Source organism: Triturus cristatus, chromosome 4_1 (assembly GCF_964204655.1).
Source record: "Triturus cristatus chromosome 4_1, aTriCri1.1, whole genome shotgun sequence".
Lineage (NCBI taxonomy): Eukaryota > Metazoa > Chordata > Amphibia > Caudata > Salamandridae > Triturus > Triturus cristatus.
The window spans coordinates 498,433,790-498,461,506 of NC_140585.1; the positions used below are offsets into that span (position 1 = coordinate 498,433,790).

The 27,717-nt window shown below is 45.4% G+C and overlaps 1 protein-coding gene across 5 annotated transcripts in view; it reads right to left on the reverse strand.

Annotated features, from left to right (window-relative positions):
- The window catches only part of ABCC9 (ATP binding cassette subfamily C member 9), a 947,014-nt gene that overhangs the window by 458,151 nt on the left and 461,146 nt on the right, over positions 1 to 27,717 (reverse strand). For all 5 annotated transcript variants that reach the window (XM_085652729.1, XM_085652730.1, XM_085652727.1 and 2 more), the window contains one exon: positions 1,297 to 1,377. In XM_085652729.1, coding sequence (XP_085508855.1) covers positions 1,297 to 1,377 — 81 coding nt within the window. The remainder of the gene's footprint in view (positions 1 to 1,296; positions 1,378 to 27,717) is intronic.

The window sequence follows — 27,717 nt, forward strand, 5'->3', positions numbered from 1 at the left end:
CGGTGCAAATCTGCCGCACGGGGTTTATAAATCTACCCCCTTATTTGTAATCCTAATTTCTGCTTGTCCTGCTCTTCCTCGTCTCCATCATTACAAGACTTCTGACCCATGAGTCCTGAGGTGGATACTTCAAGAATATGTTGAGTTGCTTGGAGCCCTTACAACACCCAGTAAGGTGGATCCTGAATGTGCTCAATCCGGAGTTCTTGTCTTCTGGTGGAGCCACCTCACATGTAATGAATGGAATTTTAGTAGTTTCTTTCCAGGTGTTCCAATAGGCAGTGTTTCAGTTTCCTATCCTAAATCTCCAAGAACGACTTTACGCATAAAAATTTGAATGGTCATTTGGTAGGTAGACAGCCACATAGTTCCAAGCCTATGTTTCTCTGACTGGGTATTTTAGGTGCTACCAATGAAAGATTGTACGTGTGGTTTAGGGTTTATTCAAATAAACGTTTTTTGGTATAAAACCTATGTCTTGCTGTGACCCTTTTTTAACAAATGTATGAGTCTGAAGCAACTTTGTCTGAATTTCAAGTACACGTGCAGCGTGTGCATGCATGTGTGGAGGCTGCCAATGGTCATGGCATGGTGTGCTTGAGTGGCCTGATTCTGCGCTTTGCCTTTGCCCTGTCTCATTGTCCCCATACTGTGCAGAGGTCAAACCCAGTGACATTTTGTGCAAGTGATTAAGTGTGGTTCTCAGACAAGGGCAGCACTGTCCCATGCCTGCATAAACATAGATTAAACAATATCAGCATGCTGTTGTGAGGCTTTGACACCACACCCCCAATCACAAATCCATCATCTAATCCGGGAAACTCGCCTACCTATGAATATGGCATGGTTTTTTCATATGCAGTGGTCATTTTGCAGAAATTAACAACCTCCCGAGCCCCTTATGATCGTAATGTCGAGCAAGGTTAAATCAGTGCTAATCCTCCACCACAAACAGAAAATGTGCCTGTATGTTCGACTACACCCGGGTTAAACACAGTTTCTGAGCCTGAGGTTATTTTGTTTTTTTGTCAAGTTCCTTTGAAATAAGTAAGGGTATGCCTGCGTGGGTGCTAGTCGGTTACGATGGGGCATGCCAGACCGGTGAGCGTACCCATTTGCAACCCACTGTACCCCTACCAGAGGAACGTCAAGGGACAGTATACCGCATGCTGACACCATGGAAAGAGATGAGGTCATGGGATAAAGTAACGGCTGCCTCGTTGGTCTATTTACACTCACTTTCCAATGAGCCCGTTTAAAAATTGTCAAACAAAGCGAGAAATGAATGATGCTTACCAGAAATACAATGTTGGTATTCTGATAAAGCGCTCGAGCCACACAGATCCTCTGTCTCTGGCCACCGCTTAGATTAATCCCCTGAGAAAATAACAGAAAAAAAGATCACACATTGAAAAAAAATACAAGAATTTTCTTCCAAAAACGAAAGTACATTGTGCAAATTATTTCAGTGTTTTACAAAAATGTAAGATCCGTGTGCAATTATTTAATTATTCCTATAAAAATCAAAACACCTTACTTATTTCCGTGTTATTAAAAATAGGGCATTTATAACAACATCAGCTCGAATACATCATTGTCGTTCAATTAAGATTTAAGCTCACTGGTTTATGTAACCTGTACAGAGGCGTTTTCTAGAAAAGGATTTCACAAAACTGACGGCCACTTTGAAAACGTGTCTTTCTTGAATCCTAATGTTTTGTGGTGTTTAACGAGTCTCGGAGCTGGAGGTTAACAATGCGGGTGAGAGTGAAGGTGAAGTAGGGGCTACCTGGATCAGCAAGATGGCCAAAGGGACGTGAATCCTGCGTCCTCTGACCACGTTGCTCTGCTATCCATCAATCATATGTGATACCAGTGCCCATCCATCCACCGAATCCTGCTGCAGTGAAAGGGATTTTGGTGGAGAAGCTCTTGCCCCATTTGCAAGCACCAGCAGTAGCAACAAAGAGACGTATTGGCCTATGTCCTCCTAGTAGTATGGCGATAGTGCATGGGCAAAGCTGAGAAAGGCACTGCCGAGGCAGGTGAGAGCTGCTCTCCCCACCATCGGCCTCATTCTGCCTTGTGAGCGGCTAGCCATGAGGTGGTAACAGGAGAATGGCACTGGGCCCATCTACTTAATGTGAACAAAGGCATCAGGGTTGTCATGTTCAGTGGTTGCCAGAAACTGTTTGCTCCTTGGTAGGTTAGGGTGGCAGGCAGTGGCATTGTGAGCTAGCTGGTCTATAAGCCAAAGTATCCTGCAGGGGTGTCCGGAATCAGTCTGGGCACCAAGCCCTTAGTTTATGTTGTCCAAACAATGTTCAGATCCTACATGTTACAAATGGGGGTCTCTAGTTTGGAACGGTTTGCACCTTTATCCATGCAGGGACCCTTCTTTCTAGTCAGGGTAAGGGGAATTAAGCAATGTTACATCCTTTCCTTCTCGCTCTGCTCAGCAAAGTCCGGCGGACATTATAGTTTTTTCTATGTTCCCAATGTATCTTTCTATTGTTTAGAAACTATAAGAGATGTTAGCCTAGAGAGGGTTTTTTGCCACTTGCCATTTTGCCTTTGCCGCGTATCGAATCTACGTTGCTGAGGATTGATGCTGAAGGGACTTCGTCTTGAGAGACATTTACCGAGAGACTTGTCCTGACCCGTTCTGACATTTAGCTAGAATAGGTAACTATGAGAAATGATTTACTCTGATTGATTTTCTTTGACTAATTTTAGATAAAGCAATATAATTTTAAACATGGTGTTGGATATTCTTTCTTGTCAATTATTGGGTTTGCATTATTGATTATTGTTGTATATATTGTATAGGTTATGCTTAGGGACAGTCACAAAAACCAGGTCTTATCGACCTCGATATAGATGCAGGGTGTTTAGGAGTGTTTTCTTTCCACAGGTTTATTGCTGGTAGAGTATTTGAGCGTATGTTAGTGAAATGGGCCCTAGCGTATGATGTATGCATGTGCGTGTAACTGTGAGATTACTCTATCCGTGGTAGTGGGAATATTGTACACACCCTGATCTCTATCAAATACACTTCTAAAATAATCCCTGCTCACCCCCTTGGTAGCTTGGCATGAGAAGACAGGCTTATCTCAGAGGCAGTGTGTAAAGCATTTGTGCAAACATACAGTAATACAGTGAAGACACTACAAATGGACACCATACCAGTTTAGAAAAATAAGTAATCTTTATCTAAACCAAACAAGACCAAAACAACAAAAATCCACAATACAGTAATCAAAATATGACTTTTGAAAGGTAAAAATAGTTTTGATCAAAGCAAATTACAGATGCAACACATTACACACAAATTACCTTGGATGTGTCATGCACAAAAACAAAAACTGTCGCAGGGTAGGTGATGTGTCAGTTCCTTACGCCCAGAGAAGGTGATGCGTCGGTTTCTTACTTCAGGGGAGGTGATGCGTCGGTGCCTTAATGCCACACAGGGGTGGTGATGCGTTGGTTCCTCACTATAGTGGAGGTGATGGATCGGTTTCTTACTGTGCGGGGAGGTGATGCGTCGGTTTCTTACTGCGACCCAGGTGACCTTGCCGGTGTGGCACCCAGATGCAATGCGTGAGGATCTGGGATGCGGCAGTTCTCGATGCGGCGGCGGCGATGATACTGCATTGTACTCTCCAGCCGCAGTCTCATGATCCGTTGGTTCTTGCAGCCGCACAGCAGGGCCTGCGTTGGAATCGGTGAGGTGACCTCAGACTTCGGAGATCTGTGCACAGGATTCGGCGTGCGGCAATTTCTCAAGCCGTAGCTGGTGGGTATAGATTAATTCAGTGATGCGTCGGAAACAGGTGCGGATGTGTCGCGCTTCTCTAAGTTGCCTTACTTTTCCAGCTCCCAGTGGCAAACAGCCTCGAGAGGTCCAAATCAGCAGCAGGCACCTCTGAGTAGGTCAGAACTCCCAGCAGGGAAGTTCAGGGGAACTGGCGGTGTAGTATTTGTGTCCCTGAGACTTCAGAACAGGAGGCAAGCTCTATTTCAAACCCTTGGATATCTTCCTCAAGCAAGGGAACACAGCAGGCAGCAAAGTCCTTGTCCTTTTCTTTGGAGAAACGGCCACTGCTAGCCAACCCCAGACAGCAAACAGCAAAGGGCCCGTACTCATACTCAGTTTCTCCAGCTCTTCTTGGCAAAGGTTCCTCTTGATTCCCAGAAGTGATCTTTGAAGTCTTTTCTATCCTTGAGACTTCCAACAGGAGCCAAGTTCTACTTCAAGCCCTTGGAGAAAACTCTAACAGCAGGATGATGGAAGCACAGTCCAGTCCTTTCCCTGCCCAAGACAGAAGCAACCATTGCAGGCCAACCCCAACAGCACACAGCACAAGGGCAGTACTCCTCCTCCAACTTTCCCGGTTCTTCTTCCTGGGTGGTTCCTTAGTTCAGCAGTAATCTAAAGTTCAAGGGTCTGGGCCCCACTTTTTATAGCACAAATTCCTTTGTTCTCTGGTGGTAGAGAAGCTCTTTGCCCAGCCAAAACCAGTTCTGGCCTCTCTGGTGCAGCTGCCTTGCAGGAGGTGGAGACAGTATTGTCCCAGGTAGACCAGGCCCATTCAGGTGTGAAATAAATCTCCTCCCCCTACTCAGAATGCAGCCCAGGGCTATTCAGCCCAGCCCTGACTCATCCAGGAAAGGCAGGACACACATCAACCCCCTCCCAATGGCCGCCTGAGAGAAGCAACATCCCCAGCCACTGTCACTCCAAAGCCAGACAGTCAATACACAAACCAGCAGAGGCACAAAGGATGGCTAAGCAACTTTCTAAAAGTGGTATTTTCAAACACACAATATAAAAATCATCTTTACTTAAAAATGCATTTTTATATTCTGAGTTCAGGCATACTAAACTCCATCTTTCTATCGTGTCCCGATGCACAGTTATATTTATAAGATGTTATATATAAACTCTCATTATATCCTATAAGACAGATAGTCTTCCAATGGTGGAAAACAAAATACACTGTATTTCACTATATGGACATTTCACACACAACAGTACATGTCCTACCTTTCACATACACTGCACGCTGCCCACAGGGGTTCCCTCAGGCCTACCTTAGGGGTGTCTTACATGTAAGAAAAGGGAAGGTTAGGGCCTGGCAAGTGGGTGCACTTGCCAGGTCGACATGGCAGTACCAAACTGCGCACAGACATTGCAGTGGCAGGTCTGAGTTACATTTACAGGCTGCTCATGTGAGTGGCACAATCAGTGATGCAGACCCACTAGCAGCATTTGATTTACAGGCCATGGGCACACACAGTGCACTGTACTAGGGACTTAGTAGTAAATCAAATAACCAATCATGGAAACACCAATCCATCATAACAATTTATAGGGAGAGCATATGCACTTTAGAACTGATCAGCAGTGGTAAAGTGCCCAGAGTCATAAAACCAACAAAAACAGGGTCCAAAACAGGAGGCCAAAAAGCAAAAAAAGTCTGGGGATAAACCCACTGGACAAGCCAGGTCTAACACTACGGATTAGTAGGAACTACACGACAATATGAAAGGATGATGCAGGTGGCAACAGAGGTGAGATGCGGCCGATCTGACGTGGGAGCCTGAGGACCATGAACCTGGACAGCAGATCAGTAGTACAGGGGCAGGGACATGTCTGTAGACATGCATATATTGCACAAGAGTGGTAATCACTGGTTACTGACACCTCCTGGAGCGGTGGACAATTTGTCATTGCTGCTAACTGACTGGTTTGAGACCCTCCTTGGAAAGAACACAGCGATAGCAGAAGCTGCACTTCAGTGATAGGGTGCATAACTGAAGGCAACAGTAAACATGAGCTGAAGTCTGGCCTGAGACAACACTGAAAGAATGCCAGACTGGCTGAATTGTTGGACTTACGAGACAAGGGCACTTGGTCATCTATTGGAAAGGGTACAACACGTGTAAGGAGTGACACTAGACAGTCAGAATTTAGTGCTCTACACCCCATCTGCCACGATAAATAAGCAATAACCACTTGATTATTGCACAAACTGCAAGTCAAACACATTCGGGACAACAGAGAGAAATCCAGCCCACCAGAATGGCATTGGCGTTGCCTATCGATCCTGCTGAAAACTCCAGCTCCAAAGTCATCTTGGCAAATGGGGGCATTGATAGAAATAAAGCAGTTATCCTGGACACAGGATTTATGCTGGTCACCAAGATAGTTGCACTGATATACACCCTGTCACTTACGATTAGGTTCTATTTTTCACTTTGGGACACAGTGCACAAATATCTGTTCTATTGTGAATTTAAACAATGTATATAATAAGTCTGTTGTGTTTATAAAACAAGTCATAATTGTACAAATGTGTTGGTGGTTCCTTGCCCTCTGACATTATTCTACCCTCTTTTTATTGTGATTGTGCAAATTATATTGCTTGAATTATTTTTTATGAGTCCACAGGAACCGTTGTTTTCTTTATATAACCATTACCCTGGTTCCGTTAGTAAGTAGGGTTCCCCTGTCCTTTCTCTTTTGGTGTGCCAGTGTCATGGTCACACAGCGGCTGCCCTTAAGTAGCATGAGGTGGAGAGCTGAATAACTGGGAGGCGGGAAAAGAGGGAAGCGGGAAAGTGGCCCCAGAGCGAAGCAGGGCCCAGGGAGACGAGCAGCGACGGGGACATGGTGAGAAAAAAGGCACAAAAGTGCAGAAGTGTAGAAAGAGACTGAAAGGCAGAATAGATGAAATTTGGTAAAAGAAGTGATGATAACAGAAAAGGCAGAAAGAAGAGAGACATAGGGCAGAGCAGCAGAAGAGCAGAGTTGCTCCCCACTGAACCACCAAGGATGAAGCACATGTGGTTGTCTGAGGGTGGAGGAGGGCCTCAAACTCAGGACCTGTAAGGGTCATAGGGCAACAGCTACAAAGCGGAGCTGTGCGACGAGGGCAGCTACTTACTGACAAGGTCAGTAAGATCGCTCCTTCACCATTCAGCAACTGTCATTAAGTAGCGTGAGTGAGAGGGCTAGACAGCTGGGAGGTGGGAAAAGCGGGATGTGGGAATGTGGCTCTGGAGGGGGACGGGGTCGTGGGGGACGAGCAGCGGCAGGGACACATTGAGAAAAAAGGTTAAAAAAGTGCAGAAGTGAGGAAAGAGAAAGAAAGTGACAGAAACGCAGAAAAGATCAAAAGAAGGAAAAGAAGAGATCAGAGGAGAAAAGGCAGAAAAGAGAGAGACAGAGGGCAGAGCAGCAGCAGAAATGCTCCCCACTGGACCACCAGGGATGAGGTGAAGGCGGGTGCCTGTGGGTGGAGGAGGGCCTCGAACTCAGGACCGGGAACGGTCAGGGGGCAACAGCTACGAGGTAGAGCTGTGCAGTGAGGAAAGCTAGTTACTGACAAGGTCAGTATAATCGTCATGCAGCAGGGGTGATGCTTCAATTTCAAGATTAGATGAGGCTACGGTGTGAGGTCCAGATGCGTCGACATCAGGGATGCGCCTCTCAGCTGAGGAGATGTGTCGGCTCTGCTTGGCTCTGCTCGGGGGAGTGCAGCTTAGCAGAGAAGATGCGTTGGTTCCACCGGTAAGCATCTTAGATCCAAGGATTCAGGACTGGGGTCTCACTGGGATGTAGAAAGAAAACCGCTTTCGTAAATATGCAGGGCCATGACCATAGAGGGGGCGCGATGGGCAATGACAAGGGATTTAAATTTGACCTGTTCAGCTACAGGAAACCAGTGCAGTGAGCGTAAATGTTCATGCTCTCTACTCCTTTTGGAAACTCCAAGGAGGAGCCTGGCAGCCACATTTTGGACGACCTGGAGTTTATTCAAAGCATAACCGGGAATGCCCACATACAAAGCAGTGGAGTAATCCAAGCGGTAAAAGTATCAAGGCGCGGATGTCCGTCTCTTTAGTAGGCTTGGGAAGAAGGGGGAGGAATCTTCTTAAAGTTTAAAGGAGGCCAAAGCAGCTGCCTGCGAGCTACTTAACCTGGGTGGAAAAGGATAAGTTATCCTCCAACCATACCCCCAAATTCTTAGCGACTGTGCCATTGGAAGAAGGCAGGGGAAACCCAGAAGGCCAGATCGTGTCCCTGAAGCCACGGGGGAAATTGTCATAAAGGAGAATCTCCGATTTGTCTTTGTTTCACTCGAGTTGCGGGCTGCAAGCCACTTGAAAACTGAAGACAAGCAGTGATGGACATATGATACAGAGTCTGCATCCTTTTCCCAGGTAAAGAGGAACTGGGTTTCATCCACATAGGCAATCACCTTAGCCCCAGGTCCTCGGCCAAATAGACCAGAAGAGTGACATAGATGTTGAAGAGGAGGGGGCTAAGGGAAGACCCCTGCGGGACCCCTGTGGCGACCGGCTGCGGAGCTGACGCATCCGACGGCATCCAGACCTGTTACACCCGCCCTTCCAGGAAGGACCTAAGCCAGGCCCAGACAGAGCCGGAGATGCCAACCTCAGTGAGCCGGGCAAGTAGCAGTGAGTGTGGGACCGTGTCAAACGCTGCCGATAGGTCGAGCATAGCTAAGGCTGCTCTCCCACCGGCATCCAGACACTCACGGATGGCCTCTGAAACCTCCACCAGTGCTGACTGGGCTGGCTGCAACAAGTTCGACCCTTCTACATACTCCGTTAGTTGTCTGGTCACCACCTTTTCACGAACTTTGGCTAGGCTAGCCAGGAGGGAGATAGGGCGATAGTTCCCGGGGTCCCGGGGGTCAAGGGTGGGCTTTTTTAACAGAGGGAGGATTTTTGCCTGCTTCCAAGCCTCCGGCACCCGAGCCTCACGAAGGGAAGAGTTTATAATGATATCCACCTCAGGGTTGATGACCTCCACGACTGCAGCTAGAAGTCTTGCTGCGCAAGGGTCAGCGGGTGAGCCTGATTTCAAACACTTCGAGATTTTGAGAGAGCTCGGGAGGTCCACTGGAGAGAATGCGTGTAGAAAATGCCTAGGAGCAGCAGGCGCTGTTGGAGAGGTAAAACTCTGAACTATTGCAAAGATCTCCTTAGAGTTGTTTTGCTCCTGCTCGATATTTGCTGCATAGTATTGTTTCTTAGCCTGCGTGATCGCGGCATAGCCTGAGTTTACCCTTAGCCAAGGGGCAATACTCACCAAGGGGCCGGGCAGGCTCAAGTTTTTTGCACTCATGCTTAAGAGTTGACAAGCCCGTGGTGAATCAGGGCTTGGAAGGGGATTCCCTAGAGAGCCTAGAAGAAGTGGGTATTACTAGCTTATTCATGGTGTTGGAAGCCTAATTTGAGAACCCTGTCAGATTCCCCTCTAGATCCAGAGAAAGAGTGGTCTAGATGCCACCAGGGCGGTGCCAAATTTAGAGGGGTCAATTTTTTAAAAGCTGGTTTGCGACAACGGCGACCAGAAGGGCTGACCAAGGCCACCTCCCAGGAGAAGTAGGTAAGATAATGGTCCGACCATGACACTGGGAGAGGAACTTCAACCGTGATAGGAAAGTTGGAGCAGATTGGGTCGAGAATATGGCCTCCTTGGTGAGAAGGGAGATTAACCCATTGAGAGAGTTGGGCAAGCTGAAGGATATCGCCAAAGGCAAGTGAGTCCCTGGAGTCAGACGGGTCAAGATGAATGTTCAAATCTCCCAGCACCATATACTGGGAGAAGCGGAGCGCCCCTGAGGTCACTGCATCGCCCCATGATTGAAGAAAGGCCCTAGCAGAGCCAGGGGGTCTGTATATCAGAGAGCCTCCCAACATAAAATGGGCAGAGAACCGAATACTAAAGTCTAAGGCTTCGCGATCACCCCATGAGTTAGTCTCTCCCCTGTGAAGATCCCACTTGTCCCTGTACATAATGGCCACTCCCCCCCCCCCCCCTTCCCACAGTACTGTCTGCTCTTGTGATCTTATAGCCCACAGGAGTGGCCAGCGTGACAATCGGGTCAGAAGTGTCAAACAGCCACGTCTCTGTAATAAACAATAGGTCCACTGGTTTGTCTAGGAGGAGCTCAAAAAAAGTGGTGTTTCTTTAGGGATCGAGCATTAATAAGAGCCGCTGAGATAGGAGGAGGCCTGGCGGGCCTGAGAAAGGAATCAATAATTAGACCAGAACTAGACGAGTCTAAACACAGTCTAAAGCCACACACAGCACAAGTAGTGATCCGACCGGTTTGCCCGTCTAGCAAGCCATGAGAGTTACAAATAGATGGACAAAGTAATTGTAGTGACTCACTAGTGTAACACAGCCTATCAATAGGGGCAAAACGGCGACGGGCAGAGTGACTGGCCCTGACCACTTCCGGTACGCAGACGGGCTTGCGCTCACTGTGCATCGGCGCAGCGTGCATATTTGTAATCCCGGCAGCCAGAAAAACTAGAGAGCGCACTGCCCTAAAATGGCCTCTCTCACTGTCTGACCGGTGAATCAGGAAGTCAAGTAAGAGCCCCATATCGGAGTCAGGATAAAATTCAAATTCACAGCACAGTAAACACAGTCACACAGAAATCGTGCTAAAATAATTCTTAAAAAGGTCTAACAGTTAGTTTTCAGTATTTTCAATATTTTTAAAACGAATTAAAACAGCGTGTGCAAAATGAACAAAATACGGGAGGAAATGCGAGCGTGTAAGTAGAGAACCCCTCAAGGCCCTTGCAATAGTGAGAAACAAATTTGAGAGTTTTTCACTACCGGGACATCTAAAACTTAAAAGTACACATCTTGCTTTTTAAATACATTGCCTTCTGCCCTCGGGGTTGTCCAGGACCTATCTTAGGGGTGACTTATATGCATAAAAATGGACGTTTTGGGCCAGGCAAAAAATGTACTTGGCAGTGTAAAGTGCACACACAGGCCCTGTAATGGCAGGCCAGAGACATAGTTAAGGGTCTACTTAAGTGGGTGGCACAATCAGTGATGCAGGCCCACTAGTAGCATTTAATTTGCAGACCCTGGGCACATGTAGCGCAATTTACTAGGGACTTATAAGTAATTTAAATATGCCATTTGGGGATAGGCAATTGGTACCATGTTTAGAGGAGACATCACAAGCACTTTGGCCTTGATTAGCAGTGGTAAAGTGTACAGAATCCTAATACCAGCAAAAAAGAGGTCTGAAAGTGGAGAAAGAAGGCAAAGGATTGGAGGGAAGACCACCCTAAGGTTTTCAGGTCTAACAGCGACCTTGATATGGGGTGCTGGCAGATGTAGGGTAGCAGTGGAGGAAATCCAGTGATGTCTGCCAGTAGCAGGTTGTGAGCTCCCAACTTTGATTTTTTTTTATCTCTACTCAGTTACAATATGTGGCCATGTGCTTTGTGGCGGAGAGAAATGTAGACGTCTGTCAATTGTAGAATGAAATTAGACCACTGACACAGGCAGTTGCAGGAAATGTAGAGAATAAATCACTCCTGAGAATACAGAGCACAAAGCAGATAGCGTACATACTGACTTCCCCCTGAGGTATCTTCTCATATTCCTTAAGTACGTATGATAGACTAGATACAAATAAATGGTCAAGGATCGGTGTAAAATAAGTTGGTGGACTTGTATAAATAAAATATCTTGTGAACCTTTACCCAGCCAATTTCGAGAGTATGTGAGTGTAGTACGGGTAGGTACCAAAACTTGGAACCTCACCATGAATGAACCCGAAGTGCACAATGTTTTAAAAATAATAATGTCACTTGGATTTGCCCATAGTACTGACAGACCTATACCTGATACTGCTTTAGTGCAATGGGCGTGACCTCCTAGATCTGAAGCTCCAATAGGAATAAAAATGTATATTTGTAGTAATCACCTGAGTCCTGTAATGCAAGCAATATTTCCTTTGAGAAACATGCTTACCCCATGGTTTTACAGGGAGAAGATCCAGAGGTTCTAGCACTAGACGCGGAAGGTTGCAGATGGGCTAGCCATTGGAGCACCTTTGGGACACCAGTGTTGTGGACACGCTGGCATCATTACTAAGAAGCCCACCGAGTCAAGGGGCATGGCTGAGACCTTCACGTGATATGACATGTCAGTTAGAACATCAGGGGTTAAACAATAAAATCAAACTGGAGTCCAGCTCCTCCCTCTTTTACTTAGAGGCTCCCCTGAAGGATGGGTGTACTGGAAAGGTAAATATAGCAAAAAAATGGCGAGTAAGTTAAGACATTAACATAAAATACATGAGCTAACCCCTCCAATATGGCACCCAAAAGGTCTGGAGCCAGGCACCTCCAGGCTCAATACAAGTGCTGGACAAATTATGTAACTGTACCGATGTTTAGCTCCCAGTAATAGGGTAAGTAGTGAGTTTATGGCTGCGCGGACGTGCCAGCATCCTGACTAAAAAGCCTGCTAAGTCAAGAGGTGAGGCTGACACCATCACGTGACATGATACATCGATAAGAACCCGGGGCAAATAAACACTAAAACCAAATTGGAGCCCAGCTGCTCCCACTTATCCTTAGAAGCGCGCCTCAATGATGAGCGTACTGGCAAAGTAAATATAGCAACAAATTGTGAGGAAGTTAAAACATAAACATAAAATACAGGAAGGGTTGACCCCTTCAATATGGCTCCCAAAAATGTCTGGAACCAGGCACCTCCAGGATCAGCGTTATTGGTATTATTTTTGCTGGTCAGATTACTAGTGTAATGCTGATTATATTTACTGAATAAATGAAATATTATAAAAAGACCAAGTGAGTGCCTTTGTTGGATTTCTTTCCTTCACAGTTTCTGCATCCACTTTGCATCCCACTGATCCAGTAAAACGGCCTTTTTTGTTAGATTAGAAGTGTCGACATGTTCTCCATAAAGAAATGTCTTATTTGAAATGTAAATCCTTCTGCTTTCAGTACAGTACCCTAGAATCCGCATGCAGTGATCAAATCAAAAGAAAGCGAAAGGAAAGGAAAATTAAGGGCAACGTGCCAAAAAACAACTTCACATGTGATTCCACAACCCTAAATTGGCAAAACCCCTATAATGTTTTGATAAGCCAAACTTTTATAAAGAAGCACAGTGGGATAGGCTAAAAATGTTAGGTGTGAAAAACCTAGATCTCGCCTATACGAGAGCTATTGGCTTTGGCAATGTGTTTTTGCCAAGTTGTATACCAGTGTAGCTGCTGTTCCGCATGGCTAAAAGTTAGTGGCGTGTAGTGTCCTAGATCGGAGTGGGGGTAGTAGAGTGTTGTAGACTGGATTTATTGGAATAGAGTGCCCTAGAAGGGAGTGGGGGGAGAGGAGTGTCATAGAGTTGAGTAGAGTTCAGTGGTTTAGTGGCAGAAAGTGTTACAGAGTGCAGTGTGGTAGAGTGCAGTGGCATAAAGCGGAGTGGCGTAGATTGGAGTGGAGTGGGGTGGAATAGAGTGGAGTGGGTTAGATGGGATTGAGGTAGTGGGGTGGATTTTATTGGGGGGGATTGGTTTGGGGTAGAGTGGGTTAGACAGAATGTATTGGAGTGGGTGGACTGGATTGGGTGGATTGGATTGGAGTGGGGTGGGAGGGAGGGAGGGATTCGAATCTGTTATGTGGATTGGATTGGGGTGGATTGGAGTGGGAAGGACTAGATTGGCTTAGGATAGGTGGATTGGAGTCATAGGACTGAGGTGGGGTGGATGGATTGGATTAGAGTAAGATGGTTTGGAGTTGGGTGAATTAGAGTGGAGTGGTGTGTGTTGGATTTCAGTGGGGTGGATTGGACTGGATTGGAGTGGGGTGGATTGGACTAGAGTGGAGCGATTGGAGTGGAGTGGACTGGAGTGGAATGGATTGTATTGGAGTGGTGTGAATTGGGTGTGGTGGATTGGAGTGTAGTGGACTGGATGGATTTGATTGAGTGGGTTGGACTGAACTGGGTTTAGGTAGATTGGTTTGGGATAGAGTGGGGTAGACTAGACTGCAGTGGAGTGGGGGATTGGAGTAGGGTGGATTCGAGAGGGGTGGATTGAAATGGGGTGAGCTTGATTGGGGGATTAAATTAAGGGATGGATTAAAATGGGGTGGGGTGGGGTGGATTGGATTGGGGTGGGGTGGACTGGAGTGGGCTTGATTGGAGTGGGGTGGTGTGGATTGGATTGGGGTGGGCTGGATTGGGTTGGGTGGGGTGAATTGCATCGAGTGGAATAGATTGTGTGGGTGTGAAATTGATTAAGTGGGGTGAATTGGATTGGACCCTGTGGACTGTAGTGAGATGGGCTGGAGTGGGGAGGAATGGAGTGAGGTGTAATTGAGTGGGGTGGAATGCAGTGGGGTGAATTAGAGTGGGGTGAATTGGATTGGAATGAATTGGAGTTGAGTAGACTGGATTGCAGTGCGGTGGATTGTATTGGAGTGAGATGGATTTTATTGGGTGGGGTGGATTGGAATTGGTTGGATTGTATTGGGGTGTGGTGGGGTGAACTGGATTGAGGTGGGGTGGATTGGATTGAGGTGGATTGGATTGGGGTAGGGTAAATTGTATTGGACGGGTAGATTGGATTTGGCTGGATTGGGGTGGATTGGAATGCTGTGGGGTGGACTGGAGTGGGGTGGACTGGATTGGAGTGGGATTTTTTTGGACTGGAGTGAGATGGTTTGGTTTGGAGAGGAGTGGATTGGAGTGGGGCGTATTGTTTTGGATTGGAGTGGGGCAGGGCAGAGTGGGGCAGATTGTTTTGAATTTGAGTGGGGTAGATTGTCTTGGATTGGAGTGGGACAGATTAGAGTGGGGCAGATTGTTTTGTTTTGGATTGGAGTGGGGCAGATTGTTTTGGATAGGTCTGGGGTAGATTGGAGTGGGTCAGATAGTTTTAGATGAAGTGGGATGGATTGTGTTGGTTTGCATTGGAGTGGGGTGGGTTTGAGAGACAGTGGGCTGGATTGGATTGGTGTGGGTGGATTGCATTGGTGTGGTGTGGGGTGGATTGTGGTGGATTTGAGTGGGGTGAATTGGGATGGAATGGGTGGATTGGATTGGGGCAGATTGAAGTGGGGCAGATTGGAGTGGGGTGGATTGGAGTGTGACAGATTGGAGTAGGACAGGTTGTTTTGAATTGGAGTGGGGAAGATTGTTTTAGATTGGAGTGGGGTAGATTAGGGAAGGATGGATTGGAGTGGGGTCAATTCTTTTGGATTGGAGTAGGACAGATTGGAATAGGGTGAATTGGAGTGGGCAGATTGTTTTGGCTTGGAGTGGGGCAGATTGGAGTGGAGCAGATTAGAGTGGCGCAGATTGTTTTGGATTGGAGAGCGGCTGATTGGAGTGGGATGGATTGGAGTGGGGCAGATTGTTTTGGATCAGAGTGGGACAGATTGGAGTGAACAGATTGGAGTGGGGCAGATCTTTTGAATTGAATTGGGATGGATTGGAATGGGGAAGATTGGAGTGGGGCAGATTGTTTTGGATTAGAGTGGGACATATTGGAGTGGAACATATTGGAATGGGGCAAATTGGAGTGGGGCAGATTGTTTTGGATAAAAGTGGGGCATATTGTTTTGGATTGGACTGAGGCAGATTGTTTTGGATTGGAGTGGGGAAGATTGTTTTGGATTGGAGTTGGTCAGATTGTTTTGGTTTGGAGTGGGCAGATTGTTTTGGATTGCACTGGGGCAGGTCGGAGTGGGACAGATTGGAGTGTGGCAGAATGTATTGGATTGTAGTGGTGTGGAAATATGGATTTTCCCGATCAGTTATGTCCCCTATCTTGGACCCCAACGGTTCTATGTGCATGTCACAAGTACATGTATGTTCCCTCCAGTTCCAGTTATGAAGACGCAAATACATGTGCGTCCACCGTCAACATGCTCTCTGTCAGATCCGCCATGACTAGGCCGGATATTCCATTCCTAAATATGAAAGGCCACCGGCTTTATATGGTTCACTTATGCCATTTTACAGTCCAGGCAAGTAGGCCCTGATTCTGTCATCAAACTCCTCTTGCTTTCTGCCTCTGAAAACTCCAGTTCGAGCCTGCATCTGTGACCATGAACTTTGTCTCATTCTCTGCGCGGCTCACGAAGCCTGACATCAGCCTATTCTCTGCCAAGAACTGTATTTCGCCTTCGAGTTATCTGCTTCCCCCTCAGCCGATGCATTCCTGTCTAGTAGTTTAAGTAAACATCCTTCCAGTTACCGAGCAAAAGGCTCGACTTCTCTGCCCTCATGCAAGTAATTCATAGCCCTGTTACCATGGAATATTCCTACCCCCTCGCTTTCAGTGTAGACACTTAGACGCTTGTACACGCACGCACAGTCAGTATAGAATAGATTCTGTTCAAGAGTCCTTCTTTATGGATAACATAGTTCTTTAAACATAGGATGTTAGATATGATTTGGGATTAGGTTGACTTGACCCCCCAGACTTCTTGTCTCCACATGTAGAGCTAAATGTCAAGTCCCCTTCACCCCCTAGTTGCACGTCAATCACACGTCATACTGCTGCGCACGCATCTATGCCAAGTATTATCTTATAGATCCACCTATATATGACATCATAACCAATTATGTTCCTTTTTACTCCTTATTACACCCATTTTTTGGTTACGCAGATAGATCGTCATTTTCCTTATCAATTGTTACGCCCATTGCATTCGCCTCATTGTAATGTATGATCTATAAAAGTCATTTCATGTCAATAATGTATGTACTTCACTTCCTGAACCTCCGTGGTGATGGAACCTGGAGCAACCGATTATAATCGTTCATTGGAATAAAGCCCATTCCGAACCTCTAATACCACGGATTCTGCCTCTCATTTTACTGAGCTGTTTTATTATGTTTCTGTATCAAATTCAGTCCCGGTAAAGGAAAATTATTTACCACATGAATGGCGCCCGAATAGGGACACTTTCTCATCTCACGCGCCGGCGGTGAGTTGCAGGCCCGGTCTCCTGCCACAGCTGGACGGACAATAACGCGTACCAGCAGGATTTCCTGTATCTCCCTCCGGTCAAGCGGGGGCGACTGAGACTGCGATCAACACCCAGACGAGGCGGTGAGAAGTGCGAAGTATCCCGACCAGAGCCTAGCTGAGAGAGCAAGATCCGAGGTATACAGAGACCCACCAGTTCAAAGTCAAGCCCAGTGTCCGACGAGTCGAGTCGAGTCCAGTCCGTTTCAAGTTCAAGTTACCGAGGCCTTCCGTTTCCGAAGCTACCCGGTGAGTACCATTGCTGGGGAGGCATTTCTGACGTGCACATAGGTTGTGCCGGTCAAGACGGGTTTGGGTACACAAATCCGGTCTGCACTGTTTTAGCAGTGTATCTGTACTGTTTAGCAGTATATCAAGTATTCCGAAGTATCTAGTTATTGTCAAGAATTAAGCTTGGTGATTAGTTATGCAGACGATCATCATTGTTGGTTATTTTAAAGGTTAAAAATGTTTTAATGTTTAATGTTCAATGTGTTAAACGTCCTGCATATTGTGGTATGAATGGTTGTTCATTACTGTGCTTTTGTATTAAGTGTGTTCAAGATTAAGTATCGGATCAGTTGTCAATATGCCGCTCTTTTCGAAATTAAGACAGATCACTACTAGAAAAGGGGTTCTCGAAGAAGCCGTCCCTATTCCTTCTAGGGACACTCCAGGGCACTTCATGTATCACAAACATGGCTTAGACGCTATATTATTTCTTGATTTATGGGTAGACTACACCAAGGGATTACCAGAAAGTCAGAGGTGGCCCGCAGCGGGAACCTGGGATGCAGAGTGCATCATGAAAGTCGAGGAAGAGTTATGGAAAAGGAAAGTCAGACAGTCACAGAAAGACGCCGTTGAGTTATGGCGTAAAGAATCTCATAGACGCACAGAAAAAGCACGTAGACAGGAAGAAAAGAGTAAAGAAAGTTCAAATAAAGTTCGAGAAAATCTATTAATTGAGGAAGGTATCCGAGTGAAATCAGAACAAGTAGACAGACAAAGAAACGCCCTTGTGAATGGTATGTATCCCCTTCTGGCCGAAGGATTACCTAAGGCTACTCCAGAAATACCGAAAGACTTGCCAACCCCATTGTTCCCAATAAAGGTACATCCTAAGGGGCATCCTAGAACCGCAGAAGATGTTTTTCTTTCCTCATATTTAGATGACGCAGCTCCCGAATATGCTAATTCCGCCCCGCATAGACCGCATACCAGGGAGGTCCAACGCCAAGAGCCAGCACCCGTATCCCTGCAGCAACAAATCGAGTCACAAGTTCTGGCAAGCACATCTGTTTCTGCATCCGCTCCTACAGCTACTTCTATAGCTGTGACCACACCTATAGTTGCTGTGTCACGTTCGACGAATCCTTTCACACCCGACACCCCAGATGGGGCCACAGGAAGTGCTACCAATATCTTTTCTACGCCACCCAGAATAAATAAACTTACTTTTCAAGAGTCAGCACATCCACGTACCCCCAAACTCATAAGTGCCCGTACGCTTAAGGAACTTCTTATAGATTGCAGATATGACCCTGTGCCCGGTAAAGAGGACGAAATGACCCTGGCATCATTGCGTATCAGACGAGCCGCAGTGTATTTAGGAAAGTTACCAGGAATGACTGAGCATCTAGATAAAATATATCATTTTGTCCAAACAGGGCGAGATCCAGAATGTATTAACAGAGCTATGGGATACCAGAAAGTAGAGATACAGGGGGAACTGTTACGTTTCCTCATAAACTGTGTGATCAGAAATCAAGACCGACCGGGGGTAGACCCGGAAGCAATGCAAATTCTTACAAGATGGAGCCAGAATATATCTGAAGGGAGACATGATAAACAAAATTGTATAATAGCCATGTGCCGAAAGATCCGTAAAGAAATAGAACGCCTACACGAAGAGAGATTAGAGGTAGACGAGTTCGAACAAAGCGAGGAAGAAGGGTCAGGACTGCCCACAGGACAGTCAGACACCATAGCCTATGTAGGTAGAAGAAGATCTTGTAATAATAATAGACGTCTTACTGACTCAATACGTCCGATATGTCCAGATAATAACAGGAATTTCCAAATACCTATAATTAATATAAGGTCTAACGAGCATTCGTTCCAAACCGCCGACAAACTACTCCGAGAACGAAGGGGTTATCATTTTCTCGATTCTATGGATGAACAAGATTTAGCCAGGGCAGCTGTCCATTGGGTGGACAGTCCCGGAAAATATAGTGATGATACAGTAGTACGCACATTTCTGAATCTTACCCCAGATGAACAGAGGTTAGCTGGGATTTATATGATTCAACAACTCATTATACTATATCGAAGTCAGCATTCGGACCCTGGTCCCTTACCTGACATACTGACTGAATTGCTTATGAATAAATGGAGAGGACCAGGTACTAAATTAATTAAAGAAATTCTAGAATCAAGAAAGCAGTATATTCTTTTTGTATGCGCAGAGCATGTCTCATTGCCCGTCAAAGAAAGAACAACGTATCACATGGATAGACAGAATCCCTTACGAGAAGTGCACCCAATAAAAGGCGAGGACAACGAGTTCAAGCGCGTATTTGTATATACGCCCATATCGAAAATAGAATTGTTACAAATGAAGAAAGTGGTACCCAGTCATGACAAAGATCCAGCGGGTTTTCACCGAGAAATTAAAGACATGTTACTCATGGGAGAGTATACCTACCCCGACATTATGACAATATTGAAGGTATTGATGCCTGCTGGCATTTATGAGAAACTCAAGGAAAAAGAGTGGGAGGTAGGAGACCAAAAGATAGAATGGTCAGTGTTAGAAGCAGAAGAAAAGGCCCGAACTGCAGGAGCAGGACTTGGGGATAAAACTAAAGCACTGCCAGGTTTATTAGTACAGGTACTGCCACGTTTATTAACTACAAAAAAGGAAGATTGGGGTACAATTTCAGCCTGTAAACAGAAGCAAGATGAAGACACTAGTGATTACTATGCCCGATTTGAAAAATGTTTTGGTATAAATAGTGGCATAAAAGCAAGTAGCGAATCATACCCACATCTGTTTGTAACAAAATTAGTAGAAAATGCCCTGCCACCAGTAAAGAATAGAGTATTAAAATTCGAGAGTACCTGGCAAGGTAACACTCCATCACAAATGTTACAAATGTTACAGTACCATCATAATAGAATTAGAGAGGAACAAGAACATGAACACAGACGCATGAAAGACACGAAAATGAAAATGTTAGTTTCCCAGACAGTTCCAGCTGAAGGACATAAAAAGGGTATGACACATTCCGATTCAGCAGGACCTGTAAAAGGGACATGCAATTATTGTAAAAAGCCAGGTCATTATGTACACGATTGTCCAGTTTTAAAACATAATATCACCATAGGTAAAACTCAAGAAAGACCACGACCATTTAGACAAGAGCAGAATGAACAAGGAGCTTTGCAGCATGCCCAGGCCATGCCAGCCGCACAACAGCCAATACAGTTTGTGCCAGCTGCACCACCGTTGCCTGTTGCTGCCACACAGACAACAACACGACAAATGTATCAGACCGCACAGTATGAATATCCTGAGTATCAGCGTTACGCATGAACTAGCCTAGAGAGGGAAGTTGACTTACCCCTTATCGAGATACCTGTAGATCAAGAAGGACCTTATGTACACAGTGAATTATTAGGCCAAGATAGAAAATTTTTACTCGATACAGGGGCAAGTCGAACAACTATAAAACGTAGTGAAGTTCCAGGGGCACCCCTCTCAGGCTCTCAAAATATTTCCCTTGGTTTTTCAGGAAAACCTATTGTTAATGAAGTGTCACAACCTCTGCCACTTACGATAGGACCTCTGACCCGAACTACAGATTTATTGCTTACTAAATCATGTCCAGAAAACCTGTTAGGAATAAAAACATTAAAAGCTCTAGGAGCTATAATATGTTGTTCTCCGGAAGGAGTAAGATTGTTTTTACGCGATTTTAAAGGTCACTATGTATCTAGAGACATGGATCCCCGACTGCAGACTTTACCTACACGTCTATGGGCACAAGGCCCTACTGATGTTGGTTGCATGAATATTACACCATATAGAGTCACATTAAAGGCAGGAGTGGTGCTACCACGAATGCGACAATACAAGTTACCACCAGATGCTGTAGTGGCTTTACTACAAATCATTGACGAGCTTATTGCCCAAGGAGTAGTTGTAGAAACAGACTCCAATGTATGTAATTCACCGATAATTCCGATTCTTAAACGAACAGATCCAAAGGCCCCGCCAGTATATCGATTGGTTATTGATCTGCGCGAGTTAAACAAATGCATTGTGCCACAATTTCCTGTGGTCCCAGATATCTCGTCATTACTGACAGCTATTGATTCCGAAGCGACATTCTTTACTGTAATTGATCTCAAGAATGCCTTTTTCAGCGTCCCAATAGATCCGGAAAGCCAATATTTGTTCGGATTTAGTTTAAATGGACGTAGCTTTAAATTCTCACGCGCACCTCAAGGATTTACAGAAAGCCCCAGCATCTATAGCCAAGCCCTGAAACGAGAACTTGACAGTATCCACATGCCAGTTAACACTGCCCTGCTTCAATACGTCGATGATCTGCTGATCACCGCAAGAAGCGAACCGGAATGTGAAAAAGCATCACTGACAGTTTTACAATTTCTAGCCGAAAAGGGGCACAAGGTGTCCCCTTCTAAGCTGCAATTCTGTGTCCAGCGAGTTATTTATCTTGGACACTCGCTGTCCAAGGAGGGAAGGCAGCTTACACCCGACCGCATTCAATTAATAGCTAACATGCCAATACCCAAGACACAAAAGGAGGTACGGGCTTTCATAGGCCTCACTTCATATTGTAGGCAGTGGATCCCTCAGTATGCATTTCTAGCAAAACCACTCATTCAATTAACAACACAGGAGGCAGCCACATCGACTGTCCTCCCTTGGACTCAAGAACATACACAAGCTTTTGAAAGCCTAAAGAAAGCTTTATGTCAAGCACCTGTTTTAGCAACACCATGTTACAGAAAACAGTTTACACTTTTTGTTACAGAACGCGAAGGTACTGCCTTGTCAGTACTCACACAGGAACAAGCAGGAGCACACAAACCATGTGCTTATTTTTCTAGTACATTAGATCCAGTAGCTCAGGCTTTGCCTGCATGCCTGAAATCAGTAGCAGCGACAGCTTTAGCAATCAGACAAAGCGATGCCATAGTGTTAGGACATCCATTGACAGTTCAAGTACCACACACAGTAGAGGTCCTTGTAAATAGAACGCAAACACAACACTTGACTATAGCGCGACTTACAGGGTATGAACTTACATTGTTTCAGCCACATATAGAAATCAGACGCTGTAACACATTGAATCCTGCCACACTTTTGCCAGTAACCGGAACAGACCCACTAGCTCATGACTGTATTGAAGTTATTACTATAACGACAAAACCCAGACAAGACTTGACAGATGTCCCATTGTCAGATCCAGACCTGACGTTGTATGTAGATGGTTCATGTATGAGAACAAGTACACGAGAGTTAGTGGCTGCTTACGCAGTCACCACAGATACTGAAGTCATTGAAACTAATCGTATAAATACTTTGTCAGCCCAAGCCGCAGAGCTCATCGCTCTGACACAAGCCTGTATTCAAGCCACGAATAAAAAAGTCAACATATACACTGATTCACGTTATGCATTCGGAGTTGTACATGACTTCGGCGTGCTGTGGCGAGAAAGAGGTTATTTAACTTCCCACGGTGCCCACATTCAGCACGGACCCCTCATTCATGCCTTATTAGATGCAATACATCTACCCACTGCAATATCAATTATGAAATGTAAGGCTCATACGAAGGTTACTGATATCATTTCCCAAGGCAATGATCTAGCCGACAGAACAGCTAAACAGACTGCTCAAACTCAAACCCCCGACATGACAAAGACAATAGTCCCGACACCGACACATTGTATGACAGTTAAAGATCCTACCCTTGATGTAATTGACATACAGACACATGCTACACCAGACGAAATAAAGAAATGGACTGAATTAGGAGGGATCCAAACGGACCAAGGATGGATGATGAAGGAAAAGTCTGTATGGTTCCTTCCTGATTCAATGGTCCAAGTTATAATTAACACTATACATAGTCCAGCGCATCTAGGAGAAAAAGCTATGCTAGACAGCATTCAACACATTTGGTTCAATAAACATTTACGAGCAGCAGCCAAACAAAAGGTCCGTACCTGTATGATCTGTTGCCAGTTCAACCCAGGAAAAAGCGTTCCCGTAGAACAGGGTGGATTTCATCCTCCTGACCACCCTTTTGAAGTCCTCCAGATGGATTATATCCAGATGGAACGATGTCGAGGATTCAAATATGTTCTCGTAGTTGTCTGCGCTCTGTCCCGTTGGACGGAGGCATACCCGGTTTCAGATTACACTGCCCCGACTACTGCCAAACAGTTAGTTCGAGAATTCTTCCCACGATACGGTTTACCACGTGTTGTCTACTCAGATAACGGCCAGCCGTTCTCATCCGAATTAATGAAACATGTTTCACTTCTGCTAGGATATCAGTGGAAATTCCACTGTGTTCGACACCCCGAGGCAGCAGGTCTCGTAGAAAGACATAATCAGATACTGAAAATCAGACTGTCCAAAATATGCAGAGAGAAAGGTGTCGACTGGATAGTAGCATTACCAGTTGCACTCTTTTACATGAGAATGGTAGCACACTCTCGAACAGGGCTATCCCCGTATGAGGTGATCTTCGGCAGACCACCAAATATGTGGGGGACGCCCATACCACGCAAAATAACCGATATTGACTGTAATATGCTGACAGATTACTTGGCTTCCTTGATGTCTGCACTACAATCTTGTCGTTCACAGGTTGCTGCAGCATTTCCCGACAACACGGAGGTGAAACCCCATGACGTAGTTCCGGGTGATTTCGTGTTTGTGAAAAATTTCGACCGAAAGACTCAGCTGGAGCCCAGGTGGAAGACACCCAAGTTGGTCCTGCTGACCACAAGAACAGCCGTGAAGATCGAGGGCCGCAAGGGCTGGATTCATTCAAGTCATATCAAGAAATTTCATGGACAATCCTCGGATATAGACATTGTGCCCTGCACTCCCTCACAGACTGATTCAAAACTTCCTTTGGTTGAAAAGACTGAAACCGAACTCTACAAAGTTAAATTGAGGCCTAGAACGTCAGACGATTTGATTGTTTAAGTCCTCTCCTAGGTGAAGCGGTTGAATCTGTCTCTGACATGTATCCTCTAGACCTGAATCATGGACAGTCGCGAAAAATGATGAAACGACAGGCGTATTGTAAATCACTGCGTAGCCATTGCATAGTGACATTAATAATCTTGTTTTTCTTGAGTCTTTTAATAATTACTGCAAGCATATTGTTGCACATATATTACCCTATTTCTAGACATGTTTATAATATTACTGCTGAACATTCTTTTAGTGACTTACCTCCGCATGAATTGTCTTATAGACTTGCGCTGCGCAATAACACTTTCATTAGTATGTTACATCATTCCCATCAGACTAGTAATGCCACTAATTGTTGGGTGTGTGGCCGACTCCCTCCCTATCAGAATTATAAAGGAGTCCTACCTTTCTTCCCACATCCGTTTACACATAATGGATCCTGTGGAGCATGGTTTAGTTTAATCAATTCCATAGACTCAGACACAGCAGTTTACCAAGATCATTGGGTATGGGGAAATCTGAACCTAGTTTTACTCAAGGTCTGCTACCCTGACAAGGAGGGTCGCCCCAAGAGAACAGGAACTGATCTAGAAAATGAAGTATATGGATTAGGTAATTTTACACCTAATCTCATGATTCTAAAAGTCGTATCCGAAGTTGAACTAGTCTTGCCCACCATGTCAGTATTCCCAGCGAAGGGTGAATTATGTGTAAGAAAGGTTGGTTCCATACATATGGGCCATAGTAAATGCACTACTATAGTAGAATTCAGGGATCAAGGCAAATCTTCATTTAGAGCTTATCGCCACTCCTACTTTATATGTGGCCAGACTGCATATATGCGTCTACCTCTCGACTGGGATGGTACCTGCTACATTGCATTCCTTTTGCCACCTGTTTTCCTAGCTCCTCCTGATTATTACAGAAATATTCATTTAGTACACAACAGAGAGCGGAGAGATCTCCCAATTGTCGATTACACTGAAACAGCATGGGAAAAATACACAGATTTCAATAAAGGCATCTTTCCTTATATAGGTACTGTTACTAATAGTAAACTGATACGTAGATTAACTAGAACCCTTGAAGCAGTAGTGAATGAGACTATTTCCGCCTTAGGCAATTTAACGGAAGAGCAGTCTGCTATGCGGATTGTTGTGCTTCAAAATCGTCTTGTTCTTGACGTCATCCTGGCTGATAGGGGCGGAGCTTGTAGGGTCATCGGATCAAGCTGCTGCGTATTCATACCAGAAAATTCGCCATCTGTATATAAAGCCATCACTCGCCTTCATAAGATTGTAAACCAGATACACCAGAACCCAGGCACTTGGACTTGGTCCAGTTGGTTTTGGAGTGTGATATCGGCCTGGGGATGGAGAGTTTTATCCTTCCTAGGTATTGGCCTTCTCATACTATTCAGTTGCTGTCTATGTCTGCAATGTGGACCAGCGATTTGTGGTCTGTGTACCACATCGTGTATTCCACCACCGAGATTTCGTTCGTCCCGGAAGAAGAAAGAAGAACAAATGATGTTATATTAACAGATCAATGGATTGATGAAGATTGATATCTCTTAACGGGCAAGTAGGGGACAAGGAGGGAATGTGGAAATATGGATTTTCCCGATCAGTTATGTCCCCTATCTTGGACCCCAACGGTTCTATGTGCATGTCACAAGTACATGTATGTTCCCTCCAGTTCCAGTTATGAAGACGCAAATACATGTGCGTCCACCGTCAACATGCTCTCTGTCAGATCCGCCATGACTAGGCCGGATATTCCATTCCTAAATATGAAAGGCCACCGGCTTTATATGGTTCACTTATGCCATTTTACAGTCCAGGCAAGTAGGCCCTGATTCTGTCATCAAACTCCTCTTGCTTTCTGCCTCTGAAAACTCCAGTTCGAGCCTGCATCTGTGACCATGAACTTTGTCTCATTCTCTGCGCGGCTCACGAAGCCTGACATCAGCCTATTCTCTGCCAAGAACTGTATTTCGCCTTCGAGTTATCTGCTTCCCCCTCAGCCGATGCATTCCTGTCTAGTAGTTTAAGTAAACATCCTTCCAGTTACCGAGCAAAAGGCTCGACTTCTCTGCCCTCATGCAAGTAATTCATAGCCCTGTTACCATGGAATATTCCTACCCCCTCGCTTTCAGTGTAGACACTTAGACGCTTGTACACGCACGCACAGTCAGTATAGAATAGATTCTGTTCAAGAGTCCTTCTTTATGGATAACATAGTTCTTTAAACATAGGATGTTAGATATGATTTGGGATTAGGTTGACTTGACCCCCCAGACTTCTTGTCTCCACATGTAGAGCTAAATGTCAAGTCCCCTTCACCCCCTAGTTGCACGTCAATCACACGTCATACTGCTGCGCACGCATCTATGCCAAGTATTATCTTATAGATCCACCTATATATGACATCATAACCAATTATGTTCCTTTTTACTCCTTATTACACCCATTTTTTGGTTACGCAGATAGATCGTCATTTTCCTTATCAATTGTTACGCCCATTGCATTCGCCTCATTGTAATGTATGATCTATAAAAGTCATTTCATGTCAATAATGTATGTACTTCACTTCCTGAACCTCCGTGGTGATGGAACCTGGAGCAACCGATTATAATCGTTCATTGGAATAAAGCCCATTCCGAACCTCTAATACCACGGATTCTGCCTCTCATTTTACTGAGCTGTTTTATTATGTTTCTGTATCAAATTCAGTCCCGGTAAAGGAAAATTATTTACCACAGTGGGGCAGATTGTTTTGGATTGGAGTGACGCAGATTAGAGTGGGTCAGATTGGAGTGGAGCAGTTTGTTTTGGAATGGAGTGGGGCAGATTGTTTTGGATTGGAGTGGGGCAGATTGTTTTGGGTTAATGTTTAACAGATTGTTTTAAATTGGAGCGGGGCAGATTGGTGTGGGGCAAAATGGAGTGAGGCAGATTGTTTTGGATTGAAGTGGGGTGGATTGTGGTTATTTGGATTTGAATTGGGTAGGTTGGGGAGGAAGTGAGGTGTATTGGATTGGAGTGGGGTAGATTGATTTGGGCTGGATTGGGGCGGACTAGTGTGGGGTTGATTAGATTGGAGTGGGGTGGGGTGGATTGGAGTAGGGTGAATTGGGATGGAGTGGGTGGATTGGATTGGAGTAGGGGGGATTAGAGTGGGGTGGATTTGAGTGGGGCAGATTGTTTTGGATTGGAGTATAAAAATATTGGAGTAGGATAGATTGGAGTGGGGCCAATTGTTCTGGATTACAGTGGGGCAGTTTGGAGTGGGGTGTATTAAAGTGGGCAGATTGTTTTGGATTGGAGTGGGGCAGATTGGAGTGTGGCGGAATAGAGTGGGCAGATTGTTTTGTATTGGAGTGCGGCAGATTGGAGTGGGGCAGATTGTTTTGTATTGGAGTGGGCAGGTTGTTTTGTATTAGAGTAGGGTAGATTAGAGAGGAGCAGATTAGAGTGGGGCAGATTGGAGTGGGGCAGAGTCTTTTGGGTTGGAGTGGGATGGATTTGAGTGGAGTGGGGTAGACTGGAGTGGGGCAGATTGGAGTGGGCCAGATACTTTTGGATTCAAGTAGGACAG